Source organism: Catharus ustulatus, chromosome Z, assembly GCF_009819885.2.
Source record: "Catharus ustulatus isolate bCatUst1 chromosome Z, bCatUst1.pri.v2, whole genome shotgun sequence".
In the NCBI taxonomy this organism is placed as follows: domain Eukaryota; kingdom Metazoa; phylum Chordata; class Aves; order Passeriformes; family Turdidae; genus Catharus; species Catharus ustulatus.
In genome coordinates this window covers 24,806,479-24,825,017 of record NC_046262.2, presented here as the reverse complement: position 1 = coordinate 24,825,017, position 18,539 = coordinate 24,806,479, and the positions used below count along the sequence as shown (strand labels likewise).

Below are 18,539 nucleotides of genomic sequence, written 5' to 3'. Positions count from 1 at the left end.
ACTATTTAAAATAGGTATGCTCAAGAGCACAACTTTCTTTTCCTCTCCAGTCAGTCTATACATAGACAAAGTTAAAATAAAAGGAAATGCATATTTTCATGCATGATCTGTTCTCAGAGAAAAAATAGCATCCTTTTCCTGACCTATAGTGAAAATTATAGTGGAAGAATTACCTTAAAAGGTTCTGATAAACAGCAAGGACACTAAATTAGAAGAGCACGTGCCCCAAGCAATGATGTGTTTCCAAAAGAACACAAGCCTTATGAGGAATGGCTGAGGGAGCTGGGGTTGTTTATCCTGGAGAAAAGGAGACTCAGGGGTGACCTTATCACTCTCTACAATTTCCTGAAAGGTGGCTGTGGTCAGGTGGGGTTGGTCTCTTTCTCCAGCCAGCAACTGACAGAACCAGAGGACGCAGTCTTCAGCTGCGCCAAGGAAAGTATGTGCTGGATATTAGGTAAAAGTTTTTCACAAAGAGTGATGAAGTACTGGAATGGTCTGCCCAGGGAGGTGGTGGAGTCTCCATTCCTGGATATGTTTAAGAAAAGACTGGATGTGGCACTTGGTGCCATGGTCTAGTGGAAATGTTAGGGCATGGGTTGGACTTGATGATCTTGAAGGTCTTTTCCAACCCAGTGATTCTGTGAATTCCACCAGGTCTTCAGAGGCACATTAAGTTTTGGAGTTACACTCTTTTTCAAGAATTCCACTGGATAGCGGCGGTGTGTGCGTGTGTCTCTCAAAAGAGCCAAAAAGTTACATCTGTTCAGCGTTACTATGTCTCATTGGTACTTGTGCACTCCACCCACACAGTTGAACACTCCTCCCTACAGCAAAGGGGGATTAACTACGACCTATTAATATCAGCTCATTGAGTTACACTGTAATGAAAGCTCACTGAAAAAGCCACCTCTCAAAGAGTTCTTTTAGACAGCAAAAAAAAGACCACCTTTGGTAGACTGAGACATACAGAGGTACTCAAGACTTTTCTATTAAGCTGTTAATGTACAGTACTTTTTAATTTTTTTGATGTGATGAGTAATAACTCTGAGTAAGTAGCATACAGTACTTAGCAAGTGCCAAGTTTCAACTGTTTAACCACTCACTACTTTTACATTGCAGGTCTCTACTTTCTGTTCTTGATACCCAGAGCTTGCCCTAATTTGAAGGGGTATTTGTAACTGAAATCAAACTTGACATAGGTCTCTCTCAATGCACACTACGATTTTCAGGGAGACCTTGTAGAACATGCTACCACGCTGCCATGGAAAACTCAGACTCCTAGAGATAACTGCATGTCATTCTGCTGGTGACAAACCTTGATGTTCCCCTTACTTCTATTAAATGAAAGTGTACTATCAAAATTACCTACCACAGTTTTTATAAAGTGAATTAATAACATTTGAGTTTACTACTGGAATCCCACTTGTCTATAGCAATGAGACTGGCTAGTCACTGCACACCAGCTGCAAATTGACTCTTCTAGAGTTCTGGTCACTTCAAGACTGAGCATTACTCTTGAGACTGAGTTTACTTTAGCCATGAACATCACTCATCATTAAATAGCACTGCAAAAATACTGACTGACGTACTCAACAGCTTAGTGGAGCAATAGTGTCACAAGCCTTTCACATCTTTTGATACTGAGTCAGCACTTTTGCAGGTGTTTTCCTTCACAAAATATTGCACCCAAAAGGCAACACCCTGCTAATTTGCAATTTGAACTTTTTTCAGGCATCCATTAGCTATTTCAGAACACCCTGGTTCACCAGCCATGCAATGATCAAAAATTTACTTGAACCTTTCTGTGCTTTTCAATCTTGAATAAATTAGTATATTTAGCTAATCTGAGGGAAAGATAAGAGTAAGCCATCTCAAGTAAGTTCACTAACTTTTGGGAGTAGGGGCATGAGAGCAGAGTTCAAGACCTCTACTAATACTGTGAAGACTACCTATTAATGCTCTGAGTAGAGACAAGAAAGAACACTTTTTAATTAGAAACATATAGGTGATCACAGCTTTCATGGATACAAAGATTTAGAATTATCTTAAGTGCAGATGTATGTACAGTTTCAGATTCAGACAAGCTACTCCCAACAGAGTAACAGGCAAGCTTAGTTGTGAACTGAGATAGGTTAGATTACTTAGAGGGTTTTTCATGTAGACAGCCCCCATACTTTACAAAGTACTAGAAGAAGCACAATCACTTAAGAAACTGAACCAAATCCACACAGCACTATAATTATTATCCAAAGCAGCTGAGCTGGAAAGCCTGAAGTTGACAGAAGAGCAGCGCTTAATACTTACGTACACACGAGAAAAATGGAGTCCAAAGTTTACAGTAATTTCACGACCATAAGGTGCACCGGACTATAAGGTGCACCCCCCTCGGGAGTTGGCAAAATTCGCAAATTTGTAGATCAGATAAGGTGCACTGGACTATAAGGTGCACTTTTTTTTTGCAGCGAGGCTCTGCCCCTAGCTCCTCCCGTGCGGTTGCTGGCCGAAGCCCTGCCTCAACCTGGCAGCCATGGGCCCCCAGGTGCGCCTGTACCCGGCGGGGCCGGGCTATGCCCGCCGCCGCTCCGTGCAGCGTCCCCAGGGCCCTGCTGCTCCGGGAGTTCCCTGGCGCTCTGGATGTCACGTGCACCCCGGCACACTGGGAACCCCGCACTGCTGGCGTGCTCCGGGAGTCCCCTGGCGCTCTGGGTGACCCGATGCCAGTAGGCTTGCCCCGTGCCGCCACTGCCCTGATTCCGGCTGCTTGCCCCCTCCCTGCGCGGCAGTCACTCCGATTCTGGTGGCTTTCCCCCTCCCCATGCGGCGGCTGCTCCGATTCCAGCAGCTTTCCACCCACCCCCCCCCCCCCCCCGCGCGGCGGCCGCTCCGATTCCAGTGGCTTTCCCCCTCCTCATGCTGGGGGGCGCCCCGATGCCGGTAAAGCCCGCCCCGTGGGGCCACCACCCCGATGCTGGCGGGCCCGCCCCGATGCCGGCGGGCTCGCACTTCTGGGGTGGCAAATGTTGCAACTTTGTACATCAGATAAGGCGCATCGCACTATGCACTTCCGGGTTCAAGGGAAAATTTTAGTCAAAAGGGTGCGCCTTATAGTCGTGAAATTACTGTACTTGGTTTTAAGAAATACTGTACTGTACACCTACAGGACAGGTAATGAGTTGCAGATGTATCTAGAGATGAATCATATTTAGTGGTTTGCAAGCTGAATAAGTAAAACAACTTGTGCTGGTGTAAAATGGTAACACAAGATCCACAAAATAATCCCTATGTTCTATACAACACATGTAGAATCCTAGTGGGAATACTGAGCTCTATTTTGGTGCTACGCTTCACAGAAAGATGAGGACTGAGTTTGGAAGACAGCCATGCAGGTATCAGAAAGCTGTAAAAGACATCCAAATGAACAATTGCAGAATAGGGATCTGTTCTAACAGTAAAATACAAGAAATTTTCAGTGTTTCAAAAATGAATGGAATAATCTCTAGATTTACTCTAGGACTAAGTAATAAAGGAGAACTCGTGTTTTATGAGGATGGCAAGGAATTCCTCTGACAGCAGAAACAGGTTAAAATGATTCCACAAGCCCTTGCTGTTACAAAACTTCCCAATCTAGTTCACAGTGAAACATAGCACCTAGGAAGGATGACTTTAGTTCATACTAGAGGAAGAATTACAATTAACTTTATGACTCTTCCACTTCAGGATGGTACTTCAGTTCATTTCTTTGCTGATCTCTATACCACTCAGATGTCACTGAAGAGCAAAAACAAAAAGACAATATTCACAATTGAAGGATAAATTTGAAAAGTTAGATAGGGTGCTCAGACTTGAGACAGCTACATCATTTTCCTGTGTGTTTCCCACTCTTAAGGTTCTGGTCAAAATCCAAGTAAGCTTATTACTGCCAAGTTCAGAAGCCTGAGCTTGAACATATTTTGTTATTTAGTTATCAAGGAGCAGTTTTGCAAACACTTCAAATTCAGCTTTTCTGGGAGATGTCAAATGTGAAGACACAAGAACTTAAGTTATATATTTAACATTAACACACAGCAGTGACAGAGACAGAAACAAAAACACATGTAGATTCCTGCATAAGCCTGAGCAACAATTAATGACTTTTCAGTTTCAAACTAGTACAGGGAGTTTTTTTTAACACCTTTAAGTGTGTCTCTGCCACTCATCAGTGACTTGCCTACACATTTCAGTCTTTTAAACATGTAAACAGGTTTTTAAAATAGCTTTTTAGAGGTTAACACAGGTATCTGAGTGCTGTCCTCCAGCCTCTACAGGCCAGCTGCACTACTGCTGCAAACCATAGCCTCACAATGCCACAGTGACAGTGGGTCACTAGCTTCCAAAGTAAAATGCATTATTACAAAAACAATAAGTGTATGCTAAAGAAACCATATCAGCCACACAGAGGAATATTTACAATTTGTTGCATGCTGCAGAGCACCAGACAAAGAACAAGGAAATCCAAATCAGGTTAATAGGAAACAATAGTTGACATCCAGATTACTTAAGAAACTTGTTCCAACACTTACGACATGGATATCAACATAGGCAAGAGGAGGTTTCATCATCACACTCCTACTTCTGTTTATTGATAATAAACCCAAAGTTGAACAACACATATCTACTCCCATATATCCCGTGCTTTGTTTCATCTGCACCGTTGCTTCACTTACATCAGTCTTACTTGCGAATGGGTACAGGGGAAAGTATTGCCAGAGGAATTTGTATTAGTATGAAATGCCAGAAAAATTAAAATATTAGGAGTCACAGTTCTTTTCAGACCTCAGCAATAACTGCTGAGAAAGCAAATACTTTAAAAACCACACATGATTGAAACAGCCAAACTCCACAAGAGGAAGTAGAGGGAGAAATGGCAACAGACACTCTTCCTGTTGCTACTGCCTATATGATGTATCTGAAGTTACACTACTGGAAAGTTTTCATTTTAAAATAATTAACAAGACTGCATTTATAATTAACATTCACTCATCCATATTAGAATATTCGGGTGGAACACTGCTAGAAATTGACAGTGACTAGTTGCCCATAATATAGTAAGCTGACTTAAAAAAATGTATAAAGGTTGCAACACCAAGATAGACTTCAGAAGACTATTTGCAGCATTTCAGTACGCACTGAAGTACAGTCCACACAAACATCTCAACTACTTGGTCCAGAAGCTCCTCAGTGGTGTGCCAGAAAATAGGAATGCTACATTTAAGTACAAAACCATTTACTGATGGTAGAAGTTTATACTTCTCATTTAGTATCTATTTTAAAAGTTTGTTATGTTAGTATGTGGAGTTAAAATGTTTCTGTATAATTTCTCTGCATGTACTACTAATTTAAAATTGTCTTACTAATTTTGGTCCAGACTGGTAACAGATTTGGAGTGATTTATTTGCATGTCTTTATTGCCATTATCGGTATATTAAATCCATTCTAGGGCAGGATTAGATGCATAAAAAAGGAGAAAACTATCCTGACATCACAGAATGTTACAGTTCAACTTCAAATTGCTGAAAGCCTGTGGACAAGTTAAATATGTACTACCTTTCTGTACTTGCCCCTTCTTGTTGATAACCTGAGCTCATTATTCCACTAACTGAAACTCTGATACTGGTTTCTCACCTGATTAATGGTCAAAATTTTTTGCTCTGGCATCCACTGCTAGTAAAATATTATTATAAGAAAGTTCCCTCTGTTTGCATTTTTCAATGTTTTCTCAGAACAGTTAAATAAAAATAATCTCATAGATCAATATTTACATACAGTAGTCAAACAAAAGCTTGATTTTAAGTATGGTTAATGTGAAATTTCTTAAGGCATCTATAGGTTGAAGGAGTAGGCAGATGTGCTTGGATCTCAGTCTGAAGGTGACACATTCCAATTACAGAACAAAAACTAGGAACTGAGAAACTCTGTACTTACAATCAAGTCTGAAGTGAAATTTAAGGCTTTCTCTGAGCTTAATATATGAATTTAATATATGCATTATACTAATGCATAACATCTTAAGTTCATAAGAGAAATAACACAAAGATAGAAAGCAATTTTAATTTATAAATACTTCAATATTTACTGCAATATTTTAACTGAAGTCCTTCACCCTCTTCATCCAGAAGCTGATTTATATTACCAACAGATTTAAGCAATCTGACATTAATTCAACCATCCAGAACATGAACAGCAGGTAAAGGGGGAATCTGATAGCTCTGGGTAGGTACTCTGAGGATTACTTTGTTATTAAGATGCTTCTCAACTGCACAATCGTGGTGCTCTGGTTTCCTTCATTGGGACTTCTGCTTTTGATGGATTTTGCAGTCATTTTAGACCAGCAAAAGCCCACCTCCACCCCTTGTCATCTCCACTGGCTGCTTTTCCTGCTTCAACATCACAATTTCTGTTACTAGCAATATTTTTCAATGTGCAAACAGCCCATTCAGTAATTCTTTTAGAACAGTACATTGACAAGGGAAAACAAAACAGGTAGATTACTGTAACAGTGAAATTAATGATTCTTAAGACTTTATAGACAAGGTAATTGCTAGCATTTTTTAAGTTACTTGGAAAAAAGGAACTCCATTTTATATGGTTAACATGAATTATCTGAAAATTTCAGGCTGACGATGTTTTTGAGTTTTGAATTTTCTCACAACAATATTCTGAAGTGCCCTTATTGACTGCAATCAAAATTACGCTGCTTAAAGTTTAGTCTGCAGTTTTCTAAACTGGCTTATGAACTAAGATCAACAGTCAAAAATAATCACCTCACAGCTAATTAATATCTCAATTCTAGGTTACTTCTTTGAAAATCTACCAGTGTTAAAAAAGCAAAATTATTCAACTTTAATAATTACATAACTTTTTCTTAAATTTGAATTTACCAGACTGTCAAATCAAGTGTTTTGGGTTTTTCCCACCATTTAAACTGCATTTAATCAACGCAATTTTACTTAGGGGGACAGGCCACTTTAATTTAAGGGGAACAGGTCCCTTCATCCCCCTGGAAGAGATGTATGGCAATTAGGTCCAGAAAATAGCCACCTGATCCCTTTCACAGTCAAACTTTGAGATTCATGCCTCCTACTCTAGATATAAACACCTCGTACATCATCACTTAAAAATTAAAAAGAAAACTTACCTACTCCCTACATGCCAACTTGTTGGATATCTAGGTACTCCTATGAAAAATTATCTCTTCCAGTTTGAAACAACAAAATCAGATACTGTAAGAAGTTCAGGAAGACTTATTTCGGTTTGACAAACAAAAGATTTTGCAAAAACCAGACCAAACTATCAATCTATACTGCTGAGGAGCCACAAATTCAATAATGAAAACATTAAGAGTCTGTGTGTGGAAAATAAAACTACAATGGAACAAAACTGGACAAATCTAAACTCATACAAAATGTCTCTCGAAGTATTAATTTCTAAATAAATTCTCATCAAGTGCTCAACTCGGGTGGTAGATTTACATTACAATAAATCATTCTTGATCTCAGGAGTTCAAAATAAGGCTACTTTATACAGATGTTTCTCACAACAACTGCAATCCACTCTCCTCATTTTCTCACATCACTGAACTAACAACAATTAAGCTAGTTTATCCAATATTAGGTCAGAAATTCCAAATTCCATTTGAAACCATGGGGAAGACCTGGGAGAGGCAGTCTTTCAAATTATTATTAAGAAGAGAGTAACTCTCCAAATACATCAGCACTGCAGTAGTCAAGTACCATCAATGTTTTGACACCAGAGAAATGCCTGATCAATACACCTAATGAAACATTTAAGTAGGAGAATGGACTCCTGGTTACACATTAACTATTTCCTCATCTGCCTCACTGATGGCTTTACAGTAGTTTTAGACAAATCCCTTCTCCAGTCCAGGGCAATGAATAAATATTTTGAGCTATACTTAAAACACTTATTATCGTAATGATTCAGGAACCTCAATACAAAAAAAGTACAATTATAAACTCCCCACAAATTCTAATGATTTTTATGCCTGAACGTAGGATCTTTTACATATCTCAGCCATCAGCTACTCATTGGTTCTGCTAAGCATGAAGTTTTTCTATGTCTGCTTATACTCATACTTAATATAAAATTAATTTTAAATCAGTTTTCCCTTTGTCTGAAGTACAATGGTACACAGTCAAAGTTTCTGTCTATTTTTCTTATTCTGAAAATCAACAACCTTGTGACATGCTACATTAAGTCTCACAAACACACTTTTGTTAGCAAATAGCTTAAGCAGCCTACCAGAACTACCGACCCACTCAGTAAGCAACAAAGAACTTCAAAAACAAACAAAAAAAGTACTTTATACAGCAGTAAAGTTAAGAAAAATGACTGTTTAGTACAGGAAATTATTTCCATTTTCTCTTAATAAAATTATTATATGCCATTCAAGGAAGCTGTTACTCAAACAAAAACAATTTTTATTCAGAAGGAATTTTTGCATCATGTTTGGTAACCTGACCAGAAAGATCCTTCAGAAAATGTCAGAGTAAGTTGACAGAAATCTGAACTTTTCAGCACAATGAGATATTTTACCCATCTTCCCCTACTCTCAAACAAACTTGCATGAGCTGAAGTGCAGTAAAAGATGAATGAAGAATTACTTTAAGGTTCACTTAAGTGTTGCTCATACAAATTTGAGTGAGAAATGGGATTGACTTCCAGATTCCATTTTCTTTCAGATCCTTTTAAAGTTATATTAGAAAAATGTACTGTTTCTTAAATATTTTCCATACAAACCTATTTAAAAATTACAAAAGTTATACTAGTAACCCCTCAATGAAAGTACAGAAACAAGACATTTGGAAACATTAGGAACCACTAATAACAATCAGACTGAAGACTGCATTTGGACACTTCTGTGTTGTGTTTACTTCTACCAAATGCCTATTTAGTTAAATACAGCACTTTTCCAAAGTTTCTGGCCATAAGATCATTGTGTATTTTTCTAAAATCATTAGAAGCAACAGATTCACCTCTACACCTACAACATATATCACACAAAACTCCTACTTTATTATGAAGACAACAGAATATTGCACTGGAAAGAAGATGTTAGTAACTCTGAGATTTCATTACATATTTTCAACTTTAGTCTAAACTATTATTACAAGACTTTCCAGTTTTCCTTGCTTTGTCTTGATCATTATATTCTTGATATTTAGTTGCATAATACAAAAAGGATGTTTTAAAATAATGTATTACTTTAGCATATTAAGTATTTTGATAGTTTATTTAGAAGCGATATGCCATAGTATTGTCTATTTAAGAATGAAAACAACTGCTATTTGCCTTAAATCCTGTTAACACTAGAGAGTAAAAAGGAGTATGAAAGAAACTGAAAAATGTCAAATACCCATGAAACTGCAAACTACACAAACTGGAAAAGCTGTAAGACTCAAAACAGTCACGTCCAGTGTTATTATCTTAGGACAGCAAGATGCGAACTGAATTATTTCTTGTCAGTTCAGCATATACAGAAAGACTTATTACCACTTCCTACTTGTAGACATACTTCTGTTTTTAGAAGATTTCAGAAAATCTTTAAAAAATAAGCTGAAAAGTAACTTTATTAAAATAAGGAAAAATGCTCCCATTATCCCTATATTAATTCTAAATACTAAGAAAAAAAATGGATTATGTAAATAACCAACCCTTCATTATTCTTCTTTCAGCATAAAGGCAGAGATCTGGTAAAATTTATTTATTTAAGTAGCTACCAAATTCTTACAAAGCATGGAAGTTTAAACTGTACAAATCTAAATCGGTATTAAAAGATTAATTATACTTTTTTTTCACTTTAAAAATAATCAAGCTTCTTTATAAAGCGAGATCACTTTTTGAATGCTAGAATTTGTACTCCTCAATATTCATTCATGATCTGAAAAGGAGGTTCAGTAAGACAACTTAAGCTCACCAATAAAACTTATCAATAATACCAGACAGACAAAGGAAAATAATCAGATATCTCATTATAGGGGCTGAACACTAATGCAGGTGAAAAAATAAAACAGTGTTGAAAAACAAGATTTAAAAAAAAAAAACCAAAAGAAGCAATTCCAAATTAACACTTCCAATGGTAAACTCTAAACTACCACCAGTCAATAATTTTGTATTATGAACTGGTGATTCCATAAAGTTGGATCTCAGAACTCAGAAACAGTTAAGGTGAGCCTTACAAAAGGGAATAGAAAAATAGCACGAGAAGGGTTTGAGGCTGTGATGAGCAGAGCTTAAGACAGGATCTCAGTTTATTTCATCAGTCATTCCTACAGGGCAGCATGCAATGACACAGACTGCATTTCTGTTAATCCAGCTTCAGGTTAAAGTTCTGCATTTCCCCAGCTAAATCATTCATGGAACCTCGTCTAAATTTTAGCCTAGGGCTATCGTGTTCCACAACTACACTAAATCGTACTTGAAGACCCCCAAGCCTATAAATCAGTCTTTGAAATGTCACTTCTACGGACATGCCATCTAGCAGCTTCTTCAGGGTATCCTCATGAGAAATTTCTCTCAGGTATTGAACTAGGAATAAGTTGCAGTGTTGCTGTCTCAAGAACATTACATTGGTAACTTTAAATTTTTTCATTAAACTACGGGAAAGACTCCTGGCTGCAACTTAACTTCTTATTCTTTAACATTACCTCTGTATCAAAATGAAGGCAAAATGCCAAGCTACAAAGGGATGAATAGTCCAATTGAGATGATTATTTTTTAGAGAACCATTATCAAAAGGCAGCACTTTTAAATTTAAGAACATGCACTGTTTATTGCAAGGAATGGCCAATAAAAGGTGAAACCTTTTAATTACACATAATACCCATACAGACAACACTTCAAAAAGCTCAAGGAAAAAATTCATACCTACTTGGATATCTATTTAAATTTGCATTCCTGTAATAATCCAGATTGAGAGACTGCATTGTGCTAGGTATTGTAGTTTAATGGTACACCTTGAGACAGTGCCTACCTTGAACCTGAAAACATAATAGGAATTTTGTGTACTTTCTACCTGACCTAAAGGGCTTGAAGGTCAGGCACTTTTAAAATTAAATTGAGTTAATTGGAAGATATATGGAACAGATGAAGAAAGCTGAACCAAAATTCGGATGAAAAGTTGCCTGAAAAGACAGACAAAAGCCAGTAATAAGATACAGTAAAAGTGGTCAAATAATGAAAAAGAGGAGCCTAAAACCAGAATGATAACCTAGAGAATTGATTCTAAGACTAACAAGTTAACATCTAGGATAGATAAGAAGCAATTCAATAATCAGGAAGAGAATGGACAAAACCTTGAAAACATCACTCAAACATAATAAAAGCATTTTCTTTGTTTCAAGCTAGAGAGTTCAAGAAAGGCTCACAGTTGTTAGCCCCCAGTAAAGTCTTATCTATGATGAACAAGTCAATTCCTTTGAAACATGTTTAACACAGAGCTTCAGTTTTGAGCTTTTACCTGTCACAAATACTGTATTTTAATGACTGCACAGGGAGGCTTAAACTCTCTGAAAACACTATGCTTGATCTAACAAGGGAATGAGAAAGGAAATTAGATAACAGAAAACGACATACCTTGTGTTGTTCTATTGCATCTACCCATTGCTGTCTGTGGTCTGGGTCCTGAGCCCGGAGGTACCAAACACTATCATTCACGCTGATATCAAATCGGCATTCATCAAAGTCATGGGGCTGTGACAGAAGAGATTGTAAGAGTAGCTAAAATTAGCAACATGATCAATATTACCACAGAGATTATTTTGACACTGAAACACTAATTAGAAAATCTGGTCTACATTGTCTCAAATTCATCCTAGATTCTAAATTCTGTTGAGTAGTTGTCTCAGATAATGAACATATACTCGCATAATGAAATATACTGATCTTCTGAAATAGAAAAGCCTGTGCAATACATTCTTATAAAAAAAAATTTCATAAATAAATTCCACTCAAAATAAATTCTGTATTTTTAAATACATTGAAACAAATCCTTTAGCAAAATATCTACCATATATTCCTATATAGACGAATTTTAATTTCAAAACAGGACAAGAACTCCATAACATTACTGCTACCAGTATTAATTTTAGATGAAATACACATATCACAGCAAAAAAATTCTGGGATAGAACCATAAAATACTATATTTAAATGACAATTCAGAGCAGGAACTTACACAAGCTGTGACATGCTCTGCCTCAACTATTTTCACTATGAATATTTCACAGATAATTGGAAGCCACATGCAATCTTTTCACACATCTCCACTCAACTGAATCTAACTTTCAGTTCACATGCCTTATATACTAGGAAGCTTTTACTAATATAACAATGAAGCTGTTAAGGAAAGTATAGGGGAAAAAACAATGATCTAATCTGCCTTGTACCCTGACACTGCCAGTTCAAAGTTACTCACTAGCAAACATCCAATTGAGCCCAATTATTCCCCACATCCTTAATTTTTGACATTTGACATTTTTAAAGACACGTAATACAGACGTATGACCTAAAAATACATAAGTGAAAAGTTGAACACCTTTCTGAAATTGAATACAAAGAAAAAAAATGAAAATAATTCTAGAAGGCTAAGAGGCTCCAGAATAAAGGCTCTTGACACAGTCTGAAGGACCACAGACATTGGTACCAGACGATGAAGACAAGTCTATGGATGTTAGGAATTATCCTTTACAACACAAGGACCACTCTACCAATACATTCATCTTGTGAATTAAAACACTAAGAATCACTCCACAAAAACACTCCACAAAAGAAAACCTAGAAGTAAGTCTCATTTGTTGTCATGCACACCATTCCAGTGTTAGAGAGATTTTTTTCAAATAATTTGGAAACCAGAAGCTATTTACACATTAAGAAAAAGAAACAACACCAAAAAAACCTACCTCTCTTTTTGTGTTTTTAATATACTAAGGAACAAGAAAAGTATAGCAGAACTCAAATTACCAAATAAAAAACGACCTAGAAAACAGTTTAACAAAAGTACATTAAAAAACCAAAGGGTAAGCTTAAAGTTTCATTTACTTGGTCAGGCATCTGAGTGTTCAATTTTAAAGAATTTAAACTTCCCATAGGAAAAATCTCCAGCAGCTGTAAGAATTGAAAATCAAGTCCTAATTACCTAATACCCGATCATCTCAAGTTAATGAAATTCAACCAACTTTCAAAACTGATTCTGTACACTCCTTTGCCTTCACTGAACCAGACAAAGGGGTGTAAAAAGGGACATGAAGATGTTTTCTGGTGGGATGTCAGGTGTCCATCAAAGTCTTAGTAACTACCCTCCTCAGCCAGATAGAGGAGAGACAATATGATAAGGACACATGTGGGAGATCACTCACAAGTTACTGCCACAGGTGAAATAGACCTGATTTAGGGAAAATAGTTTTAAATTATTACAGTCGAATTCGAGCAGGATAATAAAAAAGTTAAAAGCACCCCACTCCTCCAGGCTCAACTTTACTACCTATTTACTCTACTTCATCCCTCCAAGCATTGCAGGGCAATAGGGAATGAGAGCTGCAGTCAGTTCAAACACTTTCTGTCACTCCTTTCTCATGCTCTTTCCCTGTGCAGCATAAGAACTTCCATGGGACAGAGACTTCTGATCTTCAACATGGGTCCTTCTCAAGGGCTGCAGCTGTTCCTTAACAGCTCCAGTGTTGGTCCTTTCTATGGGGCACAGTCCTTCAGACACACCCTCCTCCAGCATGGGTCTGGGTCTCCAGGGGGCCACAAGTCCGGCCAGCAAACCTACAACATGGGCTCCTCTCTCCATGGGGCCACAGGTCCTGCTAGGAGGCTGCTCCAGCATGGGTTTCCCACACCCCACGGATGCTTGGGGGTGCAGGGAGACAATCTGCTTTACTGTGGTCTCCCCTAGAGGCTGCAGAGGAATCTACGCTCCCGCACTTGACCATGTGTTCCCCTTCCTTCTTCACTGACCTCTGTGTCTGCAGAGCTGTTGCTTTCAAATATTCTCAGCCTTCTCTCACAGTCCATGCTGCAGAGCAGTTTTCACACTTTCTTAGATATGTTATCACAGACTCAATACACCATCACCTCTGATTAACCCAATTTTGGTCATCAGCAGGTCCATCTTGGATCCAGATAGAGTGGGGTCTGTGAGATACGGAGGTAACTTCTGCATCTGCACACAGAAGCCATATCTGCAGCCCCCCCATGACCAAACCTTGCTATATAGACCCAATACAGGACAATATAAATATTCTAGTCCAGGTCCCTCTTCTTCAAGCCGCATTTTCTGTTATTATTATTATTACTATATTTGTAAAAGAAGTTCATCTGCTTTAGAATAGCAAACTTGCCAGTGCAATGTGTTATGCTTATATGCGCACTCCCAGCCACTCCTCTGAAAGGCCCTCATTTAATTATGTGATGGGGACATACATCTAAAACAACCAGAGATAATAAAAAAAATCACCCAAACAGAGAGTATAGAAAGATTATCTACCAAGGTTTTCCCTGACATGATAGCATTCTTCAGCTTGATCTCTCATTCTTGAAGTCTTTTGGGAAGAGTTACAAGCAATTACATTGTATGTGAATAGAAAGACTTGCCAAAATTAATCTTAAAAGCCTGCAGCACCACTGATCCTACACTTCCATAGTGTGTACTTACTTCTGTTCACCATCATCCTTGATTTCCCCTGAATCTCATTCTAACCCAAATATCTTCTAATGCAGCTTAAGACGATCACTCCTCTTTGTTTCAAAGACAGGTTTTTGTAATCCCCTTCTTTCCAAAACAGCTTTTAACATATTTGAAAACTCATGTCTTGTTGCTAAGACATGAAAAGATGTTTTCTCTGAGATCTAGAGAAAACGTAACACTTTTCTCCACCATTTACTGCATACACACTTCTGTACTACATGTAGTTAAGAGACTAAGCTGTCCATATGTATACACACACACGTACATACATACATATACATGTGTATATATATATAATTGACCAGCCCAAGCCAGTCCTGCTCTGCTCTGCTCTGGGACAGCCTTGCCTTGAGCACTGTGTACAGTTTCAGGTATGGAAACATAAGAAAGACATAAAGCTATTAAGAGAGCACCAAAAGGAGGGCCACGAAGACTGTGAAGAATCTGGAGGTGAAGCCTTACAAGGAGAGACTGAGGATACTTGATTTATTCAGTCCGGAGGAGATTGAGGGGAAACGTCACTGTGGTCTTCAACATCCTTACAAGAAGGAGTGGGGCAGGCACTGAATCTCTCCACTCTCATGACCAGTGATAGAATCTGAGGAGATGGCATGTAGTTGAATCGGGGGAGGTTTAGGTTGGATATGGAGAGTAAGCTTTTCACCCAGAGAGTTACTGAGCACTGGAACAGGCTCCCCAGGGAAGTGGTCACAACAACAAGCCTGACAGAGTTCAAGAAGTGTTTGGACAATGCTCTCAAGCACACTGTAGGACTCCTGAGGCTCTCCTGCACAGGACCAGGAGTTGGACTCAGTAATCCCAATGCATCCCTTCCAAGTCAGCACATTCTGTGATTCTATAAATCAGGTTTAGAGTTATACTCAGTTCACCACGCAGTTCCATGCTATAAAAAAAATTCAGCTGATCAAGCGATCCTGTTAGATCAAGTTGCTTAAAGAAAAGAAATAACCACTAGCAAGGTTAAACATACTTCAAAAGAAGTTAGGCAGCTGATAAGTGATTTGCTGTTTACCTATTGTCCTACAGTATATATTAATTGTCTATTTTCCATATTCTTGGCAATTGAAATAATGCTTATCATCCTTCTGGTTTTTTTTGTTTTTTTTTTTAAGATGCTTCACTGGAAAAGCCCTGAACTAACTGAACACAAAAGAAAAATAGATCACCTGAATCATGTGATGTGTTCTTAACACAGAACAAATCAGGTTGTTGTCAATTAACTCCCTTCTCCACCAGTGTGGAGTTCACATTTCATTTTCACTGATAACTTGGCAGACTTCTGTATGTAACTTTTTGGAAGCATCTGTTACATTCTTCTCCGCCCAGGTGACAGAAAAACTTCTTTGGTTTACCTCTAGCTATAAGTGTTTTTATTGTTTTCTGTAGCTGCATCTAGCAAGGAGCACAAAGTGTTATTCAAAACTTCTCATATCTGTCCCTTACTCTTCTAACATTCTCATCAGACTAGTTTGACTCCTTTATGCTTCCTGGAAGTTTTATGGTTCTTTTCACTTTTTTCCTGTAGACTGCAACTCAGGTCATTTAGATCCATTTCTTTTTGAGGTTCGCTGTTTCTAGTGCTGCCTTTCTGCTTTACACTCAGAAGCTGTTATAAAATGGTACAGTTCTTAGCCAGTCACATGACATGACCTTGGAGGATAAATAGGGATTTTCATCTGTAACAAGCTAAGGACATGTGCTAAGGCCAGGATATGTCCTAATGACCTTCCACAACCAAGATAAGACAAGAAAGAGGAATGTTTTAGTTATGCAGGGAAGCAGGAAACAAGTAGGAGTTCACAATCTTCAGGATTTAAAGCACGTTGGAGAACTTCAGGTTTTTTTCCTAATCCGCAGCAGCATCAAGCAACATACCTAAATTGAAAGGACACTGGGGAATAAAACTCCCATCAAGACACTTTGAATGGGGGAACCTGAAAACATTTACAGCATTTTCAAAGCTGAGTTGCACAGACTTAAGTGTCTGTGGCAGAGATAACCTCTGTGTATGCCAAAGGTTTCTTTGAGAGACCACATTAAAGAAAACAAAAACAACACTAGCAAACAACACCCACAGCTAAACCGTAATTCCATTCAAGAACATGCTACAAGAAACAGGTCTACAGCATCCACAAACACCCTTTCTGTATGAGTCCTAAGCTCTTTTCCCAAGGCACCTGCACAGAAACTTGCAGAAACAAATGCAATTCCAAGTATTCAAGCATCCTAGATCTTTCCAAAACCAATGGATACCAGCTCTTAAATTCTAACCATTTCTAAGCAAGTACAGTTTACACGAATAAACACTCACTTGGCTACAGTTACTGAGGAAGTCGGTAGCCAGCTCAGGTCTCATGAGTCATAGCTGATTGCATTGCCACAAAATCCTTCCTGCTATACAGCTGTCAAGTTTGAGGTATTCATAAAAGAAGCTTCAGAGCAGTATGTGCTTGAAAAATAATGGTTCAGGTGCTTAAGGCAAATCACACAGCAAAGATTAAGTGCTTTCATATATTTTATAACCTTCAGGAGTAAGTACTCCATGTGAGAAAAAAAACAACCCACCCAAAACAAAACCCCTGTGAAGAAACTTTTGCTTGATCTCTCCCACTACTCCAAACGGTGTTAATGGCATTTTGTCCTTTCCTTACAGAGGAAAACCAGGGTGGTTCATAGCACACACAATTCAAGTCTGCATATTACAATTACTGAACTGTGCTTCTGTCACTCTTCTCATTGTAGAACTAGAGCTTACCTAAGCTGAAATCATTTTAGAATTGTAAAGGTTTTTCTTAAGAAAATCCTGAGCTGGGAACTAGGTCACAAGACAAACAACAGAGGTCTGCAACAGAGGAAAATGAAAACTACAATTTCTTAGATTTCAGACATGAATGCCACTAGCATAAATTCAACAGAGGCTGTCATCTAGCCTAAGTTAAAACACGAAACCTGATGTTTCCCCTTTTCTTCTCTTAGTGCAACTCAAAGCAAGGTAAGAGAACTTCACATTCTTTTTTCTGAGTGGGTTTGAGAATGGTGTCAATCAGAAATTACTTAACTGAAATTTAAGAAAAATTCAAATTTTGGTAATCAAATTCCAGGTTTTCTCTTTAAAAGATATATACATATGTCTTATATCAAAGTATCTAAAGCTATTAAAAATACTAATACTCAGCTTTTAAAAAACAAAAAAAGCTTTATCAAGTAAAACTGATTTAAGTATTTTGCATATATTTCATTGATGCAAATGCTGTAACTCATGCCTGCAGTTCTTTTTGCTTTTGCATGTAGCATGTGTATAGGGACAAACCACCCTGCAACCACCTCTTTTGCACTTGAAATACAACTTGGTGCATTCTGCCCTTTGCTTCATCTGCTGAGGAAACACTGAAACAGAATCTGGAAGGAGCTTCATGCTAATAGGCCTGTAAATCTTTTTAAGATAGCAAACTTCACCAGCTTCAACTTATATACCTCTTAAAAAGTAGACATGAAAAGTTATATCCTGGAAAATGAGATACAAGCCAGACTATACCTATTCATAAACGTTTCCAGCTTCAGAGAGCTGAATAGACCTTTTCCCAAGTGAACAGTGTCACTGTCCTACCATGCAAGGTACAATCTACTGAGTAGCTTTTTTTTTACCATTCCCATGGAATTCAGGAAAAAGCATCCTTTTTGCACTGTTCTTCAACTACCTGAAATCCTCCAGCTACAAAGTACCTGAACAAACTACCACTTCCTCCACAAAAAAACCCACATTTTCAGA

The 18,539-nt window shown here is 37.9% G+C and overlaps 1 protein-coding gene across 2 annotated transcripts in view; it reads right to left on the bottom strand.

Moving 5' to 3' along the window:
- CERT1 (ceramide transporter 1) overlaps positions 1-18,539 on the bottom strand; it is an 80,563-nt gene that overhangs the window by 44,482 nt on the left and 17,542 nt on the right. For both annotated transcript variants that reach the window (XM_033085204.1, XM_033085205.1), the window contains exon 3: positions 11,635-11,751. In XM_033085204.1, coding sequence (XP_032941095.1) covers positions 11,635-11,751 — 117 coding nt within the window. The remainder of the gene's footprint in view (positions 1-11,634; positions 11,752-18,539) is intronic.